General features: G+C 47.4%; 1 protein-coding gene across 1 annotated transcript in view; it reads right to left on the bottom strand.

The window, feature by feature from the left end:
- Positions 1-21,827, bottom strand: part of OLFML2B (olfactomedin like 2B) — a 296,438-nt gene that overhangs the window by 94,646 nt on the left and 179,965 nt on the right. Inside the window, exon 4 of the mRNA XM_063940271.1 lies at positions 7,918-8,085. Within this exon, the coding sequence (XP_063796341.1) occupies positions 7,918-8,085 (168 nt within the window). The remainder of the gene's footprint in view (positions 1-7,917; positions 8,086-21,827) is intronic.

Genomic DNA, 21,827 nt, shown 5'->3' with positions numbered 1-21,827 from the left:
GGATGCTACTACTGGGGGGGGGCATTATGTATAAGGATGCTACTACTGGGGGGGCATTATGTATAAGGATGGTACTACTACTGGGGGGGCATTATGTATAAGGATGGTACTACTACTGGGGGGGCATTATGTATAAGAACGATACTACTACTGGGGGCACATTACGTATAAGGAAGCTACTACTACTTGGGGGCATTACGTATAAGAATGATACTACTATTGGGGGGGCATTATGTATAAGGACGGTACTACTACTGGGGGTGCATTACTTATAAGGACACTACTACTACTAGGGGGAAATTACGTATAAGGACGCTTCTACTACTGGGGGTGCACTACGTATAAGGGCGCTACTACTACTGGGGGGCATTACGTATAAGAATGCGTCTACTACTGGGGGTGCACTACGTATAAGGACACTACTACTATTGTGGGTGCATTATGTATAAGGATGCTATTACTACTGGGGGGGCATTATGTATAAGGATGCTACTACTACTGGGGGGCATTATGTATAAGGATGCTGCTACTATTACTGGGGGGGACATTATGTATAAGGATGCTACTACTACTGGGGGGGCATTATGTATAAGGATACTACTACTACTGGGGTGCATTACATATAAGGACGCTACTACTACGGGTGGGGCATTACGTATAAGATGAATAAGATTGTGCTACATTGTGGCGTAATTTTAAATGGGGGTACTATTGTGTGGCCATGCCCCTTGTGAGACCACACCTCTTTTCCCGGCGCGCGCCAAAGGAATATGGGAGGGCGCAAATTTATCGTTTGCAAGGGGGCGCCGAACACCCTAGCACCGGCCCTGCTGGTGACTCATCAGTAGGATCATATCATAGATGGAGTTATTCTGTTAAATAACCAGTAGCTTTGGCCTACTCGCTATGGAGTTAAAGTAGGCTGAAGATGAAGCCAAAATTAGACTGTGATCCTAGCTGTTGAATTTTCCTATATGTGGTTAACCAAGGCAAAGCATAGAATGCAGGTGCCTGCTTGATTGACCACACATAGAATAGACTTGACATAAAGTTTCTACCACTTATATAGGTCATGGCTTTGAGTCAAAGGTGGAACTACCATTGGGCAGTAGGTGCATTTCACCATGGCCCCTGGGGACTAAGGGGCCCACTGCTACCCAGACCAGCAATGAGTTTTCACCTGGGCCAGCGCATGACCATTTTGGGCAAAGTCAGATGACTAAATCAGCAAAGTGAGTAGGATGGGTACCACTGCCTGAGGAAACTGCCCCTTACCTCAGGGAGGAGGGATTGACCTTGTGTGTGTGCAGCTGCATCAGTTTGCCACTAGCCAGGCTGATATAATTTTGTTTCTATAGTGATATTGATTACAGTGGGCCTTATACAGGTCCCAATGGACCTGTGGAGCATAGTGCAAAGTACCGATGTTCGGTACTTTGAGCATGTGACCAGAGGAGCTGACAGCTTTGTCTGGCCCTGGTTATGAGGGGGTGAGGCCGATGATGGGCATGGCCAGATTGTCTATTGAAATAGTAAAAACGATAACTCGTGTGGCTGTGAAGCATCCACATGCCGCATGGGGGTGGGGTGGGGGGGACACACTTGGTGTCAGAACCGGTGGATGGCGAAGGCGGCAGTGAAGGTGTGATTGCTCCCCTCACTTTCATAACGGGCTGGGAGAGAGGCTACTGCAGCGGTGGCCAGTCCTCTCTCCCCACCCGTGTGGCTGTCATCAATGGGGAAGGGGGAGGGCAGCGGGACCTGGGCCCATTGGAGGAGTAAAAATTATCCACTCTCCCCCTCTTGGCACCACTGCATGTGCCAGGCTCATACTGCACATGTGCAGTACAGGACTGTGACAGTGGATGTAAGGCAGCATCAGACTGTCAGAATTTGAAAGTCTGATGTTGTTTGGAGGGGAAGAGGGCGTGGCGGTGACCTCTGTATCGCAAAATGGAGGCGTGTTGCTGCCATTGCAGGAGAGGGATAAGGACAGGATCTCTGACCCCATGAATCATGCAGCCGGCTAATGGTGACACAGATGATCCAATACTGCCTCCTAGGACGCAGCTCGAATCAGTAATGCATGCAGGAGGCTACATTACCATATTATTGCTATTGCTGCTGATTCCAAGTAAGGAGTGTCAAAGTCGAAAAATATTGTAATACATATGCCTTGTACTAACCCCATGCACATGCCCGCTGCTCGTGCACTCAGTCTGCCGTGCGTGCACATATCCGCAATTTGCGTAGGATCGCTCCGGCGATCATGCGCGTGATATGGGTATTATTTACGGCGGAGTTTGTGAGCATGTAGAGGGTTATTAGAACATTACATATTTAACCCAAATAGTGTACATTTTAGATATAACTCCCCTACACCACATCAGCGAGTATTAATAGTTTAAACAGTTCCTGGACAAAGAGATTCGCCTTTGCATGATAGGAAGGGTCAGATAAAGGTTGGAAGGTGATGTCTAGTATCCAGCTGTAGGGTATTTTGAGGGTAACATTCCGGTGTTGGTTAGAGAAAGAGCGCATGTTCCTGCGTATAGTTATGTGCAAAAGTAGAATATAGATATTAACTGTATTTACTGTATATTATGTATGCGGCGGGAATCCAGAGGATACCACCCACAAGAGCAGTTGGGGAAAGACATTGCCCATCTATTCAAATCAACCTATGACCTCTTCTGTAATGTAAAGACACATCCCTGTGTCCAATGGACAATGAGATTACAGTGACCATTGTATTGTGTATGCATGTTGTGTATAAAAAGCCCATTGTTGCCTGGCCGGTCAGAAGACTCTGAACGCTATCTGTATGACCAGCGGAGGACCGGCCGGGTTGCGCTTGCGAACATTCTCACGTATGTACATTCTCTGTAGCCTTTATTCTGTTTAGACTTATCTTGTTAGCCTGTAGTGTATAAATTGTACTGTTTTACCTTTTTGAATAATCCACTGTGGCCTTAGAAACCCTGTGGTTCAACTACAAACTGTGTTGTGTCTTCACTTTCCTGCAAGGGTTTTAAAGTGTATTTATCTGTATAAGGTGTATAAGTTTTGATAAGGTGTACGCACTGCGGGTACTTTATTCCGTCAGCACTACTTAAGGTTTAAGGTATAACATCGTTGCAGTACTTTGCTGCTAAGGGTTTAAAGTGTAATCATATCATTGCATTGTATCATTAACAAGGTTTAAAGGTTATCAATTGTGAGTGCGCATGCTGTGTGTACTCTGTACACTCAGCGCGGCGTGTGTACGCCAAGTACGTAACACGTGCGGGACTCTGTACGCAAATAGCGTACAAAGTACGTAGCACGTGTATTCAGTTTAGCGTCCATAGCGGCTCCACGGTAATTGTGTATCTAGAGGTATAGCTTTTCGGTCTAAGATAATATCGACATTATCAGGAGCAGCGATAGCAACTCCAACGACATCTGAATGAGGCCCCGTTTTATTAGGAAGAGACATGTGGCAGCATGGAGCAGAGGCGGATTTAGACCTCCTGGGTCCCTAAGTAAGGCACCGATTTGGGGACTTCCTTCCTCAAACAATACTCAGTGTGCCCCCCCCCCACAACTTGTAGCAGACACGTCCCCGCTCATTATGCCGCCCCCAGTCAGTGTATGCTCCCCAATCTACCCCAGATTATAGCAGATGGATGATAGTTGTACTAGTGTATTAATTATTATTTATTACCCATTATTTATATAGCACACACATATTCCGCAGCACATGTACACATTCACACTAGGGTTCATTATGTTGGGAGCCAATTAAATTATCAGTATATTTTTGGATTGTGGGAGGAAACTGGAGTACCTGGAAGAAACCCACACAAGTATTGGGAGAATATACAAAATCCAAACAGTTTGGGCCATGGTGGGAATTGAACCCATGACCTGAGTGCTGTGAAGCAGTAATGCTAACCATTTCACCATCCGTGCTGCCCTTAAAATAACACTGTAGGGACTGCGTACAGGCAGTTACAGGCAACTTGCACGTGGCAGCTATCTAGTCACTGACAGCCTGCTGGGAGTATACAGCCAGCCCAGCACTCGGACATTTTCATCGGAAATCAGAAATGACCTCCCGACCTCATGATCTGGATGCCTTGTGGTAAATCCACTACTGCAGTGTAGCGACTTCGCTAACTTAATTGTCAGACAGGGCTGTTTCTCAGTAAAGCTTCTAATTACTTTTAAATTACCTGCTTGTTAACAGGGGTTTCATGCACTGGGTGTCATGCTCTTTGCCAGGGGTTTCGTGTGCTGGGTGTCACGCTTGTTGCCAGGGGTTTCATGTGTGGGTGTCACGCTCATTGCCAGGGGTTTCATGCACTGGGTGTCATGCTCTTTGCCAGGGGTTTCGTGTGCTGGGTGTCACGCTTGTTGCCAGGGGTTTCATGTGCTGGGTGTCACGCTCATTGCCAGGGGTTTCATGCACTGGGTGTCATGCTCTTTGCCAGGGGTTTCGTGTGCTGGGTGTCACGCTTGTTGCCAGGGGTTTCATGTGCTGGGTGTCACGCTCATTCCCAGGGGTTTCACGCGCTAGGTGTCATGCTCATTGCAGGGGTTTCATGCACTTGGTTTCATGCTCGCTGCCAGGGATTTCATGCCCTGGGATCCATGATCATTTCCAAGGGTAATGCTTGTTGCCAAGGGTAATGCTTGTTACCATGGGGGTTTATATTTATGGTGGGCGTCAGCCCACCAGCACAGATATCCCGCTCCCCCTCCTCCCTAGTACTCCGCTCGGAGTATGACACAACCGCACCATTCAATGAAACTCAGCCCCCTGAGTGGACTATAAGGGAAGAGGGAGGAGGGGGAGCAGAATAGAGCCACAAAGTGCAATCGCACAGCTCTCCCGCCGTAAGAAACAGCACTGTTGTCAGACTTCGTATAATGGGGTCACAAATGCACTGATACAGTATATAGTTAATACAGTCACTGCCTGAGGGGTGCAATAATGGATATTATAAGGGATGGGAGACATACTACACCTTACAATACTTACTATTACACCCAATCACATTAGTGTTGACTGCATTATATATGAGTGCCTCTCCCCCCCTTACTGATTGTAGAAGCCTAGCAGGTCCCCCATCCCTTATAATACTCATTATTAGACCACTCAGTCAGTATGACTGAGATGCCCCACTGATTGTAGAAGGCATCTCCTATACACAGTAGTACTTAAAATAAAGTATTATAGCATATTGATATATCACCAGTCAGTGTGTGCCTCCCCCCACAGCCATATTGTAGCAGACGGACCACAAAGTTCCCACCATTGGTTACAATGGAGCGCATAGGCGCTACATTGTATCACTGCCGTGTGCTGCCTGACATACACTACAGGAGCACACAGCCAATCAGGAGGGTGCCACGACGTGGCGCTCCCTGATTGGCTGAAGGAACCCTCTTAGACAGAAGTCAGGGGGGGTTCCTGGCAGTCGGGGAAAAGGGTCCCATGTGAAAACATGGGGCCCCTTTCAGTGCGTGGTCGGGTGTCCGTTTTTTTATTTTGCAAAGTACGTGGATTACAAATAGAACAGAAGAGGACCGATCTACACTGGATTATGTGAGTATAATTTTTCCAACAGGTACCCCATGGATTCTACATGGAGAAGAGGACCGACCCTCGTGTGAACATAGGTAAGTATGTATGTTTGGAGGTGTGGATGTATGAATTAAACTTTTACTTTCAAGGTGTGTGTCTTCTGTTTTTATTGGGGTATTTTTTTTAGTAGTAGTACTACAGGTACCAGCGGGTCCGGTTTTCCACCGCATGCTGGTACTTGTGGTTCTCCAAGTACCAGCTTGCGGGGGAGGCTTGCTGGGACTTGTAGTACTGCTACTAAAAACAATATTCAAATTTTGACAAAAAGGCTATCAGCCCCCCATCCGCCGCCCTTGGATGGGGGGGACAGCCTCGGGCTTCACCCCTGGCCCTTGGGTGGCTGGAGGGGGGGACCCCTTGATTGAAGGGGCCCCCACTCCTCCAGGGTACCCCGGCCAGGGGTGACTAGTTGGGTATGTAATGCCAGGGCTGCAGGGACCAATATAAAAGTGTCCCCCCGGCTGTGGCATTATGTATCTGGCTAGTGGAGCCCGGTGCTGGTTTCAGAAATACGGGGGACCCCTACGCTTTTTGTCCCCCGTATTTTTGGAACCAGGACCAGGCGCAGAGCCCGGTGCTGGTTGATTAAATATGGGGGATCCCCGGTCAATTTTTTCCCCATATTTTTTCAACCAGGACCGGCTCAAAGAGCCCGAGGCTGGTTTTGCTTAGGAGGGGGGACCCTACGCATTTTTTTTTGGCAAATTTAACACTTTCCCACCCCTTCCCACTGATAAACATGCACGGATCTCATGGATCCGTGCATGCCTATCAGAACACGGTAAAAAAAAGCAGGTCTGTTTTATTTTAGCACTTTTTCACGATTGGTATTTTTTCACGGCAGTGTTTGGCTATTGTCCGCAGTGTTTGTGAATTACACTTTTTAGTAAATGACCGAGTTCTACCAAATTACAGGCGTATTTGACCGATGGTGTATTCATTCGTATTTTTTAACTTGGACTTCCAAAAAAATACGAATGCCCTCATCACTGCCGTGATTTGAGTTTAGTAAATTCCCGAGATGACACTTTGAAGAAAAAACACCATTTCGGTCAAAATCGGGACCTTAGTAAATATACCCCAATAATCCAGAGAGATATAGGGATCTATTTATTAAGCTTTGCATGGAGATATAGTGCCAATCAACTCCTAACTGCCATGTTAAGGGCGGTGTTTGAAAAATGGCAGGAGTTGGTTCTTTATCTCTGTTTATCTCAGTCCAAGATAAGTAAATAAACCTCATAGAAACATAAATGACTGTATCTAGGCACCAGCTCTCACCCAGTTTAAGTTAGTTTAATTGTTGGAAACATAACTAACAGCAGTATGGCCGCTTTAGGGCTTCCATCACTAGGATGAGCATGGTTTTCCTCTCCCATCACTAACTGCTGTTTCTGTATATTTAAGCCCTCCTCTAATCATACCATTAGTATGAGGGAGTTTTACTGGCACAACTATTATCATCTACAGTACTGTAGCTGTGGAGGTGTGGACTACACAGGGGTACATTTACTAAGATGGGAGTTCTATTTAAGATGGGATTTTGCCCATAGCAACCAATCAGATTCCAGGTATTATCTTCTAGAATGTGCTAGATAAATCAGAAGTAGTATCTGATTGATTGGTTTCTATGGGCAACATCCCATCTTACAAAGCAGAGGAGTTCATACTAATGTTTATATACCTACTAACATTCAGATTATTAATAAGTAACACTGATTTGTTACCTGTGTAATCAGAGTTTTCCCTTTCATCCTGGACTCTTGTGTACTAGATTTACATTTCCTGGACATCAGTTTAACTGGACAGTGTGCGTATGTACTAAGACTTGGATCGTGGACAGAGATAAACTACCAACCAATCAGCTCCTAACTGCCATTTTCCAAACACAGCCTGTAAGATGGCAGTTAGGAGCTGATTAGCTGATACTTTATCCCTCTCCAACAATATGTTTTTGTGATTACAGACAGCATATCTGCTTGTACTTATGTTACTCATCTGAAGCAATGTTTATTAAATCCGATCCTCAAGTACTGCACACACAACATACTGTATAGTCTTCTGAGGATTTCCTTCTACGGTTGCAGGCAGTATTCTTACTGATGCAGATACACGTTTTCACATGCACATGATTAAGGATTTTTTTCACAATGTGGAGGTGCTTGAGGCCCATTGATGAGAAAAATTGATTCAGAGCAAATCTATTAAATAAGTACAGCCCATCTTAATGCTTATGAATCTCCTTGACTTTGGTGAGGAATGAGAGATGATATTTATAGACTTACATGTGTATCAGAGTATGCTGCTGCCGCATCTCTCTGCAGAATTTTGCCAATGTGGGCAAGATTATCGTCAGTAGTAGAATTAATCTTCTCTTTCTTCATTTTGGTCAAAATTTTATCCACACTCTCTCTCATTTTTTCTTGCTCTTTTGGCACATTCTTAGAAATAACCTGCAGAAAAGGAGACAAATGTATTTAAGGATAATATGTTATACTAAACCACTGATCAAATGATGGGGTGAATGTATGAAGCAGTGATAAGAGTAGAGAAATGAGCCAGTGGAGAAGCTGCCCATGGCAACCAATCAGCTGCTCTGTATCATTTTATATTCTGCAAAGTGTAAATGTTACTTCAATTCTGATTGGTTGCCATGGGCAACTAATCCACTGGCTCACTTCTTCACTCTTATCACTTCTTCATACATTTTCTGTTATATTACATGAAGAGTATATTGAACAGTTACATGGCTTAAGCAGGGCCATCTTAACAGCAGTGAAGGCCCCTGGGCAAAGTGATGCAATGGGGCCCATACTCATTCTCCAGCGGTAAGGGGGGGGGGGGGTGCTATCGGAGGTGGCTGGGATGTCACACTGGTGGTAGGGGATGCTCTATCTTCCACTCAGCATGCAGGACATGGAACAGTCATTTCGTCGAATTACTCTTTTACTGCACAGATGGGCGGGGGATTTAGTGAGATGATGCGGGAGGGAGAACACTAAACAGTAGAAGGAGGCATTGGGCTTAATGAAGGGGTCCCGGTACATGACTTCCATGGTGGTAGGGGGGGTTTAATACAAGGGTGGAGGGGTGGATAGTGGAGTGGGCTTAACAGTCATCATTTTCCGGTGGGGGGTAGCTTGCTTGACCGAGGATAGCTCTGGTTCCTGGGATTTCTTAGTTTTCAATGGGATAAAAAAAAACTAGGGAATCCCACCTTGCAGGATGTACTGGGAACTTGGGAATCAGGGTTCAGGAACAGCAGCAATCCACTGCCGAAAACCGCATCACAGTCGTGTGGATCTGGGACCTGCACCTGGAAGGCTGATATCTCTGGTTCTGGGCATGGTAGAGACAAGCTGCTAGTGTCCACTGAAAGGGGAGAGTCCCAGCTTTTGGAGTATAACTCCAAAAAAATCAGACAGAACTCGAAATATTCTGCTGGGAAGAGCAATTAACAGGCTCAGACGGAGACCACTGCTTTGTAGTCGGTTATCTCCGGTTCCCCAGGGCCTATTTTCAAAAATCTGGTACCCCTGGAAAGAGGGGACCCCTTATACTCCTGCCCATTAAGCCCAATGGTAAAGATGGCCCTGGGCTTAGTAGTGGTTTATGAGAGAATGGGGTCTGTGTGCAGTCTCTGGAGTCAATCCAATTAGCCGCGATAATTTCAGGGGTGCGAGTCATCGCTGCAGTGGAAGAACTTTACGGCGGCCCAAATTTGTAAAAAAGTGCTCACCACCCCATAGAGGTCCGAGCAATTGGGGCCGATTTCAGCCTGCATATGGGGCCTAATTCAGACCTGTTCGCTAGGCTGTATTTTCGTACAGCTTGCGATCAGGTCTGAACTGCGCATGCATATGCACTGCAATGCGCAGGCGCGTCGGTCCGCAGCGACGGGGATCGGTGGGCAGCAACGGGCTGTGACTGACAGGAAGAGGCCGTTTGCATCATGTGCTGTTTGGGGCCTAGTTTTTAAATCTGCCATCCTGTCTGACACTGCTGTGCCACTCTTAGATGGGCCAGGTGTTTGCGCCGCTGACTTGAGTCGCTTAGCTTAGCCATCCAGCTACCTCATTGCGCCTCTTTTTCTTCTATGGATGATGTGCTGTTTGGGGACTATTTTAAAAAAAATTGCCATCCTGTCTAACACTGCAGTGCCACTCCTAGATGGGTCAGGTGTTTGTGCCTCACACTTGTGTCGCTTAGCAAAGTCATCCAGCTACCTCATTGCACCTCTTTTTCTTCTTTGCATGATGAGCTGCTTGGGGCCTAGTTTTTAAAAGTGCCATCCTGTCTGACACTGCAGTGCCACTCTTAGATAGGCCAGGTGTTTGTACTGCACACTTGTATTGCTTAGCTTAGCCATCCAGCTACCTCATTGCACCTCTTTTTCTTCTTTGCATGATGTGCTGTTTGGGGCCTAGTTTTAAAAGTGCCATCCTGTCTGCCACTGCAGTGCCACTCCTAGATGGGCTAGGTGTTTGTGCCGCAAGCTTGTGTCACTTAGCTTAGCCAACCAGCTACCTCATTGCACCTCTTTTTCTTCTTTGCATGATGAGCTGTTTGGGGCCTATTTTTTAAAAGTGCCATCCTGTCTGTCACTGCAGTGCCACTCCTAGATGGGCTAGGTGTTTTTGCCGCACACTTGTGTCACTTAGCAAAGTCACCCAGCTACCTCATTACACCTCTTTTTCTTCTTTGCATGATGTGCTGTTTGGGGCCTAGTTTTTAAAAGTGCCATCCTGTCTGCCACCACAGTGCCACTCCTAGATGGGCTAGGTGTTTGCGTCGCACACTTGTATCACTTAGTTTAGCCATCCAGCTACCTCATTGCACCTCTCTTTCTTCTTTGCATGATGAGCTGTTTGGGGCCTATTTTTTTTTAAAAGTGCCATTCTGTCTGACACTGCAGTGCCACTCCTAGATGGGCCAGGTGTTTGTGCCGCACACTTGTGTTGCTTAGCAAAGTCATCCAGCTACCTCGGTGCAACCTTTTGGCCTAAAAACAATATTGCGAGGTGTGAGGTATTCCGAATAGACTGGAAATGAGTGGAAATGAATGTTATTGAGGTCAATAATACTGTAGGCTCAAAATTAGCCCCAAATTCTGTGATTTTAGCTGTTTTTATGTTTTTCTCAAAAATCATCCAGATCCAAAACCAAAACCCAAAAGGGTGCTTTTGGCAGAGGCGTAACTAGGGTTTTTGGAGCCCAGGGCAAGATGGAAAAAGGCGCCCCCCCAAAAAAAACAAAAGAAGCAGTGCGCGCGCCAAAGGCGCGTGTGGCAAAAAAATGGGTGTGGCCATGTACCAGAAGGGGTGTGGCCACTGAAAATGGCCCACAGTGCCAGTTACATTGCCCCACAGTGCCGGATACATCTCCCACAGTGCCAGTTATATGCCCCACAGTGCCAGTTACATTGCCCCACAGTGCCAGTTACATGGCCTACAGTGCCAGTTACATGCCAGATACAATGCCCCACAGTGCCGGATACATGCCCCACAGTGCCAGTTACATTGCCCCACAGTGCCAGATACATGCCCCACAGTGCCAGTTACATTGCCCCACAGTGCCAGATACAATGCCCCACACTGCCGGATACATGCCCCACAGTGCCGGATACATGCCCCACAGTACCAGTTACATTGCCCCACAGTGCCAGATACAATACCCCACAGTGCCGGATACATGCCCCACAGTGCCAGTTACATTGTCCCATAGTGCCAGATACATGCCCCACTGTGCCAGTTACATGCCCCACAGTGCCAGTTACAATGCCCCACTGTGCCAGTTACATGCCCCACTGTGCCAGTTACATTCCCCACTGTGCCAGTTACGTGCCCCACTGTGCCAGATACATGCCCCACTGTGCCTGATACATACCTCACTGACTGTGCCAGTTACATGCCCCACTGTGCTCCCCCCCCCCGGTCACTCACCGCTTGTGGCTCCGGCTCACCTCTGATATGTGAGGGGAGGAGAGCGTAGCGCCTCTCCTTCCCCTCACCGATCCAGGTCTCCAGCGGCTGTGTGGCGCCGGTTCGCTAGCCAATCAGAGCTCGCGGACCGGCAGCCAATCAGGAGCCGGTCCACAAGCTCTGATTGGCTAACGCCACCGGAGACCGGACACAGCAGCGCTGCTAGTGCTGGCAGCGGCGGTGAGTGGAGGGAGAGATGCTGCGCTCTCCTCCCCTCACATTTCGGCGTGACGGGGGTGAGTGGGGCATGATGCCCTGGCCGCCGGCGGCACCCCCCTCTCCTGGGTCTGCTAATGCGCCCAGGGCACGTGCCCCACCCTAGTTACGCCTCTGGCTTTTGGCAAAACCAATCAGGATCCAAAACACAAGGGGGTATCCAAAACCAAAACACGAAAAGTGCCCGCCGCACATCTCTAATTATTATATATATATTTTTTAATGTGAAGTGATTTATAATGCCGGCCGGTGTTTGTCTGTTCTGATTTATTAATGTATTTTTAATGTGTACTAATATTAGTAAAAATAGTTATACCCGTATCTCCAATCAGCACTATCTCTTGTATGTCTTGAATTGAATTAATGTCAGGGAAGAGTATTGCCTTGGAATAGATGGCAGCAGATAGGAGACCGGTGCTCTGACCTTGAGCAAGTATTGTTTGAGTACTATTATTATTTTTTATAAAAATGTTTTCTTATCCACACACATATAGGAACATTTCCCACAGAATCTATTTTTCTGTTCTTGCACACACAGATTGGTGTTATAGGGTTAATATACTTTGACAAAATAATCATCACCAATGAGTCAGGACATAATTAACTGCTTTTCAAACTGTAGATACTGTGGATTCTAGCTGGTGATTTATTTTTCATTAACCTTAAAAAAAAAGACTGGATCTTCTCTTCAGATTTACTACTGCCATGTCTGCCAATATTATTTTTCCTTCATCCAAGAGGGAAATGGTAAGTTACCAACACCTTAGCAATGTTAACAAGATCAATGACTAATTAGAGGATGATTTGCTCCTATTCCAAGTCACTTGGATTAAAGCATGTACAGTACTGTATATTCAGTAGCGGATCTTGCCACGGGCAAGCAGGACTTTTGCCCGGGGCGCCGCCTTCCGGAGGGCGCTGGCGCCATCCGGAGGGCGCCGCACCGTGGCAAGATCCGCCACTGCTGCCCGCTGTCACTGCCCGCTGCCACTGCTCCTCCGCTGCCGTCCCCGTCCGCCTCCTGTGAAGGGAACTAGACGCTATGCGTCTAGTTTCCCTTCGTGGAGAGTAACTGCTGAGCGGCAAAGGTCCTCTCCACGAAGGGAACTAGACGTCTAGTTTCCCTTCGTGGAGAGGACCTTTTGCTGTGCGGTGCGCGATGACGTCATCGCGCACCGCTCAGCATTCAAGCGGCGCTAGCAATGTACAGGGGGCGTAACTGACCACGCCACCTATATTAGGACACACCCATTTTCCTGCCCGGAGCGCAGAGCGCCCTTGAACCGGCCCTGTGTATATTTCTATGTGCCAGTTTCCTCTTACTAAAGACTATTATTAATGGGCAACAAAATAATACTTGGATGTGAATGAGAGAGTCAACTCTATGGGGTATATTTACTAAAGTCCCGATTTTGTCCAATTTTGGGTTTTTTTTCTTAAGAGTGAACACAGGAATTTACTAAGCACAAATCTCGGCAGTGTTGGGGCTATTCGTAATGATTTTCATGGCAGAGGGCAGAAATACGAATGAATAGACCATCGGTCAAACGCGGCTGTTTGTTCATACAACACGGTAATTTACTATTCATTCATATTTTGGTGTTTCTCAGTGAGTGGTCAATTGCGGTCTTTTTTTTTTGCAAATCATAAAAAAAAGCAGCGAAAAAATAGACCTGCTTTTTCCTGGCGTGTTTTGATAGTCATGCACGGATCAGTGAGATCCGTGCATGCTTATCTGTGGGAAAGGGTCTGTTTGCCTTAAAAATGTTTTAAAAAAATTGCGTGGGGTCCTCCCTCCTATGTATAACCAGCCTCGGGCTCTTTGAGCCGGCCCTGGTTGTAAAAATACAGGGGAAAAATTGCGTAGGGTCCCCCCATATTTAAACAACCAGCACCGGGCTCTGCGTCCGGTCCTGGTTCAAAAAATATGGGGGACAAAAGATGTAGGGGTCCCCCGTATTTTTCAAACCAGCACTGGGCTCCACTAGCCAGAGAGATAATGCCACCCAAGGGCCAGGGGTGAAGCCCGAGGCTGTCTCCCCCATCCGTGGATGGGAGGCTGATAGCCTTTGTGTAAATAATAGAATATTGTTTTTTGTGGTAGAACTACAAGTCCCAGCAAGCCTCCCCCGCAAGCTGGTACTTGGGGAACCACAAGTACCAGCATGCGGGGAAATAACGGGCTCGCTGGTACCTGTAGTTCTACTACAAAAAAAATACCCCCAAAAAACCCAACACAAACACACCGTGAAAGTAAAGCTTTATTTTACATACATGCACACTTACACACACATACTTACCTATTATCCAACGGAGCACCTCGGTCCCCTTGTCCCGTAGAATCCACGGTGGACCCAAAATACTCACCTATTATCCGGTGTAGTTCTGTCCTTTTCAGTTCATGTAGCATCCAGGGTGTAAAAAAAACAAAAAACCCAAACCCACGCACTAAAGGGGTTCCATGTTTACACATGAAGCCCCTTTTTCCGAATGCCGGGACCCCCCTGACTACTGTCACTGGAGAATCCCGCCAGCCATTCAGGGAGCGCCACGTCATGGCGCTCTCCTAATTGGCTGTGTGCTCCTTGCCTGTCAATCATGCTCAGCGCAGCGGCTAGAATGGATGGACGCGGACCTCCATTCTAGCCTATGATGGGAACTTTGCGGTCTGCGGTTAACCGCAAAGTTAATTGGGGTCTCTCATTATGCCAGAGTCTACTGCGCATGCGAAGGTGTTTCGGAACATGGCACCTGCACCTTGGCGCTATTTTCCAAGTGATTTGCGTCTGCAGTGCAGAGCTGCCGTAGCATGACTCTGGACGGGTATATAGTTGCAGGGTGTTTGGTGTGGGTATCACTAGGCCTAGGAACCCATGTGCACCGCACACCTTGCACCCATTATAGTAACGCCTATGCATGTGATACAAGTTGAGTCTCTGGGGTATATGCAATAGCGGGCGAAATCGCGGCAATTATCGCCGTTTTTTCAATTCGACCAAATTCGCCAGGTGAATTCCGGAAGGTGGCTTCCGGAATTCACCATATGCAATGAAAAACGGATTCGCCAGAGTCGCGGGCGAAAATCGGCCGATTTTGCGGATTTTACCGCGATTTTAAAAAACGGGAAAAAACGGGGAAAAACCCGAAAAAAAAATGGCGTGGGGTCCCCCCTCCAAAGCATAACCAGCCTCGGGCTCATTGAGCTGGTCCTGGTTCTAAAAATGCGGGGAAAAAATTGACAGGGGTTCCCCCGTATTTTTAAAACCAGCACCGGGCTCTGCGCCTGATGCTGGTGCCAAAAATACGGGGGACAAAACGAGTAGGGGTCCCCCGTATTTTTAACACCAGCATCGGGCTCCACTAGCTGGACAGATAATGCCACAGCCGGGGGTCACTTTTATACAGTGCCCTGCGGCCGTGGCATCAAATATCCAACTAGTCACCCCTGGCCGGGGTACCCTGGGGGAATGGGGACCCCTTCAATCAAGGGGTCCCCCCCCCCAGCCACCCAAGGGCCAGGGGTGAAGCCCGAGGCTGTCCCCCCCCATCCAATGGGCTGCGGATGGGGGGGCTGATAGCCTTTGTGTTCAAAAAAAAAGATATTGTTTTTTCCATTAGTACTACAAGTCCCAGCAAGCCTCCCCTGCAAGCTGGTACTTGGAGAACCACAAGTACCAGCATGCGGGAGAAAAACGGGCCCGCTGGTACCTGTAGTTCTAATGGAAAAAAAATACCCAAATAAAAACAGGACACAGACACCGTCGACAGTAAAACTTTATTACACACTGCCGACACACACATACTTACCTATGTTCACACGCCGACATCGGTCCTCTTCTCCATGTAGAATCCCGGGGTACCTGAAAATAAAAGATCAATTATACTCACCTCAACAGGCTCCAGAGATAAATCCACGGACTTGGCAAAAAAAGAAAACGAACAACCGGACCTGCGGACCGAAAGGGGTCCCATGCTGACACATGGGACCCCTCTCCCCGAATGCCGGGACATCACGTGACTCCTGTCACTGATGTCCCTTCAGCCAATCAGGAAGCGCTACTGCCGTGGCGCTCATCTGATTGGCTGGACGCCGTCTGTACTCTGACAGCGCCTCGCACAGCTCCCTCCATTACTTTCAATGGTGGGAACTTAGCGGCTAGCGGTGGGGTCACCCGCCGGTCACCGCTGACCGGCGGGTGACCTCACCGCTAGCCGCTAAGTTCCCACCATTGAATATAATGGAGGGAGCTGTGCGATGCGCTGTCACAGCGATCAGCCAATCAGGTTAGCGCAACGAAGTTGCGCTTCCTGATTGGCTTAGAGACCTGTCAGTGACAACTGTCACTGACAGATCTTAATCGTGGATAGGTGTCCCATGTGTCAGCATGGGACACCTTTCAGTCCGTTTTTGGTGCGGGTAAATGCGCTTTCTTTTTTTGCCAAGTCCGTGGATTTATCTCTGGAGCCTGTTGAGGTGAGTATAATTGATCTTTTATTTTCAGGTACCCCGGGATTCTACATGGAGAAGAGGACCGATGTCGGCGTGTGAACATAGGTAAGTATGTGTGTGTCGGCAGTGTGTAATAAAGTTTTACTGTCGACGGTGTCTGTGTCCTGTTTTTATTTGGGTATTTTTTTTCCATTAGAACTACAGGTACCAGCGGGCCCGTTTTTCTCCCGCATGCTGGTACTTGTGGTTCTCCAAGTACCAGCTTGCAGGGGAGGCTTGCTGGGACTTGTAGTACTAATGGAAAAAAATATCTTTTTATTTGAACACAAAGGCTATCAGCCCTCCCATCCGCAGCCCATTGGATGGGGGGGGACAGCCTCGGGCTTCACCCCTGGCCCTTGGGTGGCTGGGGGGGGGGGGACCCCTTGATTGAAGGGGTCCCCATTCCCCCAGGGTTCCCCGGCCAGGGGTGACTAGTTGGATATTTGATGCCACGGCCGCAGGGCACTGTATAAAAGTGACCCCCGGCTGTGGCATTATCTGTCCAGCTAGTGGAGCCCGATGCTGGTGTTAAAAATACGGGGGACCCCTACTCGTTTTGTCCCCCGTATTTTTGGCACCAGCATCAGGCGCAGAGCCCGGTGCTGGTTTTAAAAATACGGGGGATCCCCTGTCAATTTTTTCCCCGCATTTTTAGAACCAGGACCAGCTCAATGAGCCCGAGGCTGGTTATGCTTTGGAGGGGGGACCCCACGCCATTTTTTTCCCGGATTTTACCGTTCCAGCAATAAAAAATAAAAAAAAATAAAAATATTATTTTAAAAAATATATAAATAATATTTGTGCCTCCCCCAAAAAAAAAAAAAAAACCTAATCCCTTCTAATATAAATAGATCTGCTATTCCTAAAAAAAAAAACACAAAAAAAAACATGTTTAAAATTTTTTTATTTGTTTTCACCCTCCAAAGTGTGGCGGAGTGAAAATCGCGAATTTGCTGTCTAAAAGCACTGCAGGCGAATTTCCAAACTTGAATTGAATATGCTGGAGGCGAATTGCAGCATCTGTACCATTGCAGAAAAGGCGAATTCGGAAAAAGGCGAATTGAGAAAAGGCGAATTTTGACGGGCCGTTTTTTTGCGAAAAATGACTGCACTGCATAGGCGAATTGATTTTTGGAGGCGAAAACGGCCCGGAATTCGCCTATTTTGCCAATTCGCCCGCTATTGCATATACCCCTCTGAGTCCCATATCAAAAATTCCAAAATATGGAATATTTGGTATCCGGTCTCTAGGTCAACCACACCTAGGTCGACCACTATTGGTCGACATGCATTAGGTCGACAAGATTTCTAAGTTGACATGGTCACTAGGCTGACATGAGTTTTTCACAATTTTTTTCATTTTTTGAACTTTTTCATACTTTACGATCCACGTGGAGTACAATTGGGAACAGTAACCTTGCCCGAAGCATGGCGAGCGAATACGGTGCATTAATTGGGGTTTTTCGGTCACTCTACAAAGAAGACAACACAAAAAACAAACAAACTCATGTCAACCTTTTGTCATGTCGACCTTGCTCATGTCGACCCAACGCTTGTGTCAACCTATTTTGTGTGTTGACTTAGTGACTGTCGACCAATAGTGGTCGACCTAGACACTATTAACCTAAGTGTGGTCGACCCTATGAACCACACCCGGAATATTTCAATATACAGCATATTTAGAGCATGACTGAAATAGTGACACTTTTGCTTTCTGATGGTTCAATGTACATAGGGCCTAATTCAGACCTGATCGCTAGCAGGCGATGTTTGCACTGCTGTGATCAGATAGTCGCCGCCTACAGGGGGAGTGTATTTTAGCTGTGCAAGTGTGCGAACGCATGTGTAGCAGAACTGTACAAACAGATTTTGTGCAGTCTCTGCGCAGCCCAGGACTTACTCAGCCGCTGCAATCACTTCAGCCTGTTCAGGACCGGAATTGATATCAGACACCCGCCCTGCAAACGCTTGGACACGCCTGCGTTTTTCCAAACACTCCCAGAAAACGGTCAGTTGCCACCCACAAACGCCTTCTCCCTGTCAATCTCCTTGCAAACACCAGTGTGAATGGATCCTTCGCACAAACCCATTGATAAGAGCGATCCGCTTTGTACCCATGTGACGCACCTGCGCATTGCGGTGCATATGCATGCGCAGTTTAGACCTGAATGCCCGCTGTACGAGAACGCAGCCTAGTAATCAGGCCTAAATTACCCCCATAGACTTTGCTTAATGCACAAAATTATTAAAAATGTGTACCGGGCCATTTTTCTGGTTTTGTGTTTTGGTTTTGGATCTGTATCTCCTTCGTGTTTTGGATCTGGATTGGTTTAGCCAAAACCACCCTTGCGTGTTTTGGTTTTGGATCTGAATTTTTTTTTTTACACACCAATAGAAATATATTTTTTGCTTTGGATCACACACAGAGGATATATAGCAGTAGTGTATGGCAGTACTGGTAGTCGACACTGAGTGATGCACCAATAGAAATATATTTTTTGCTCTGAATCACACACAGAGGATATATAGCTGTAGTGTACGGCAGCCGCTGTACTAGTAGAGTGACGCACCAATAGAAATATATTTTTTGCTTTGGATCACATTCAGAGGATATATAGCAGTAGTGTATGGAGTACACAGCCCCTTAGACAAAGAACAACACCTGGTCCTGTACACAACCACAGTATGCTACATGCAGTGCACTGTCTACTATGCAGAGCCCTAACACAGTGACAGTCACAGCAGACCTACACAAGCAGCACCCCAGATTAACGCAACTCTCCTACTGCAATCCCTCTGCTCTCTCCTGCCCCCCTTCCCTAACCTGCCTATCCGACTACAGCACAGAACACAGCACAGAAGGAACATGTCCTTACTGTGCACTCTCCAAGTCCGGAGTGAAGATGGTGCCGATCACCTGGACTATATATAGAATCCAAAACCTGCGAGATCCGACAAAGGGATGATGACATTTTGCCTTGTTTTCAGATCATAGATGAGCACAAAAAACTGAGCCTGACTCGGATCCGGGCTAGGATCCCCAATTTCGGGTGGATTCGGTTCTCAGGGAACCAACCTCGCTCATCCCTAATATGAAACATTAGTGCAATTTGTGTTTAGACTTGGGTCCCATCCCTAAGACGTCTCATTAAGGTATGCAAATATTACAAAATATGGAAAAATACGATATCCAAAATACTTCTGTTCCAAAGTATTTTAGATATGGAAGACTCAACCTGTATATATGTTTTTTCATTGCTTAAATTATACTTACAGGTTTACACTTCATTTTTTCATAGCTATGACAAGTGCAGTTATTTGTTTTTATTTGATTTTTTTATTAGTAGCAGATGTAATTAACAACTGTTGCAGGGAATTCATATACTCAGCGCCTGAAGGGATTTTCTTAATATATTTATACAGTAAGTGAAGGGGAAGCTGGACATCAATTTTGCCAAGTCCCTATGAATTCAAGCCTTGGAGTACAGTCCTAAGCACAGAGTCTACAGGACCGCAAGAATAACATATGAAGTGCATTGTGCAATAGCCATGATCACTTCACACCACTCTACCCTCTAAAAAGATTGCTGCTACATGGAAAGATAAATATGTAAATTGGATTGAGTTTGAAAATGCCGGTGGTCAGGATGACGGCAGTCATGTGACCCAGGGCCGAAACTAGGCGTGAGCACATCTTGCACTGTGTGTTCCCGGTTGTCCATCCTAACAGTGAGACCTGGTACTTCAGCGTCGGAGATGGAAACGGGATCTGCAGCGCTGGTGAAGGGTGTATTGGTCCTGCAAGGTCAGGCCCTGTGGTCCCACCTGGGGCTGCCATAACACCCACCCACCTTTGCTGGCCGACTGCAGCGAGCATTAGACCCTTCCCCCATCGGAGTTCACACCTGTGGCCGATAGTCTCATCTTGGCCAGCTCCTCGCTGGGACTGCCCGTATTCACCTTCCCAGCTGAACCGTCTGCTGCAAGCGCTGGCTACACCACTGGAGCTTACACCCTCGGTCGATAGTCTCCAAAATCCCCTTGCTGGAGTTAAAGCCATGGCTTTACCCCTGATACGGCCAGCATCATGTGCAGGGAGAGCGGGGCTGTAGTGGAGTCAGCAGTCCTGGAGTCAGGCTATGTCTGGGGGTCGAGTCAGAGGTCTGCAGTGATTTGCCTTTGCACAGAGACAAGAGGAGGAACAGCATCCAGTACTGAGTATTCAGCATCATAATAACCACCAGGGTTAGGTCTGGATCTCCAACATTCAGCATCATAATCACCACCAGGGTTAGGTCTGGGTCTTCAGGAGATATGAGACCCACAGGCCAGAGGTTTGTATTTAGATGTGTATGCTCCATTACAGTATGTCTCTGACACCTGGTTGGACACTCTACCCTCAGTGTTTGCCCTGCCTGATATGCTCCAACTGCTTACTATTTTCTTTTTTATGGCTCTTACTTTGTGAATGTACCACTAAGTGTACCCTCCCTGCCCGGGTACATATGCCAATTCCCCCCCCCCCCCGCCACACTCCCCTGTACCATAGCCTCTAATTACCCACTGGCCCATGGGAAATACCCTCCCCGCCCTACCTATTGCCTGTTGCCCCCATGGACATACACTCCTAAACCCTCCACCCTGAGCCTTCTAGACATTCATTACCCCAGCCCAGGGACATATATTACCTGCCCTATCACCCTCACCACCCCGGCCCAAGGGACATATACTACCCATCCTGCCCTTTAGATGTATGCTCCCTGCCCTACCTCCAGCCCCTTAGACATACAATACCCACAAACTCAGGGACATACTGTACACTACCTGCCCCACCACTACCCAGTGGGTTCCAGGGACCTACACTACGCACACTACCCCCCTAGGACTACCAGAACAAGAGCTCCCAACATCAAGGTGTATGAGGTCTACCAGGCGCAATGTGTATAATGTGCTCTACTTGGTGCAATGTGTATAAGGAGCTCTACCTGGCACAATATGTGTAACATGCTCTACCTGGTGCAGTGTGTCTAAGGGGCTATACCTGGTGCAATGTGTATAAGGGTCTCTACCTGGTGCAATATGTCTAAAGGGTTCTACCTGGTGCAATATGTCTAAAGGGCTCTACCTGGCGCAATGTGTATAACGTGCTCTACCTGGTGTAATGTGTATAAGGGGCTTTACCTGGTGCAATGTGTATAATGTGCTCTACCTGGTGGTGTGTCTAAGGGGCTCTACCTGGTGCAATGTATATAAGGGGCTCTACCTGGTGCAATGTGTCTATGGGGCTCTACCTGGTGCAATGTGTATAAGTGGCACTACTGTGTGATATAATGTGAATAACTAGCACTATTGTATGGTGTAATGTGAATTGGTACTATTATGTGGCCATGCCCCTCCCCCATGAAGCCATGCCTCTACATTTTTAGGCACACGCCTTAGTCGCGCACTGTCCCTATTTTTAATATGGGATGGGGGTGGCACCAAAATGTCTAGTTACGGCTCTGAT

This window comes from Pseudophryne corroboree, chromosome 9 (genome assembly GCF_028390025.1).
Source record: "Pseudophryne corroboree isolate aPseCor3 chromosome 9, aPseCor3.hap2, whole genome shotgun sequence".
Taxonomy (NCBI): domain Eukaryota; kingdom Metazoa; phylum Chordata; class Amphibia; order Anura; family Myobatrachidae; genus Pseudophryne; species Pseudophryne corroboree.
This window is presented reverse-complemented; position numbering and strand designations above follow the sequence as displayed.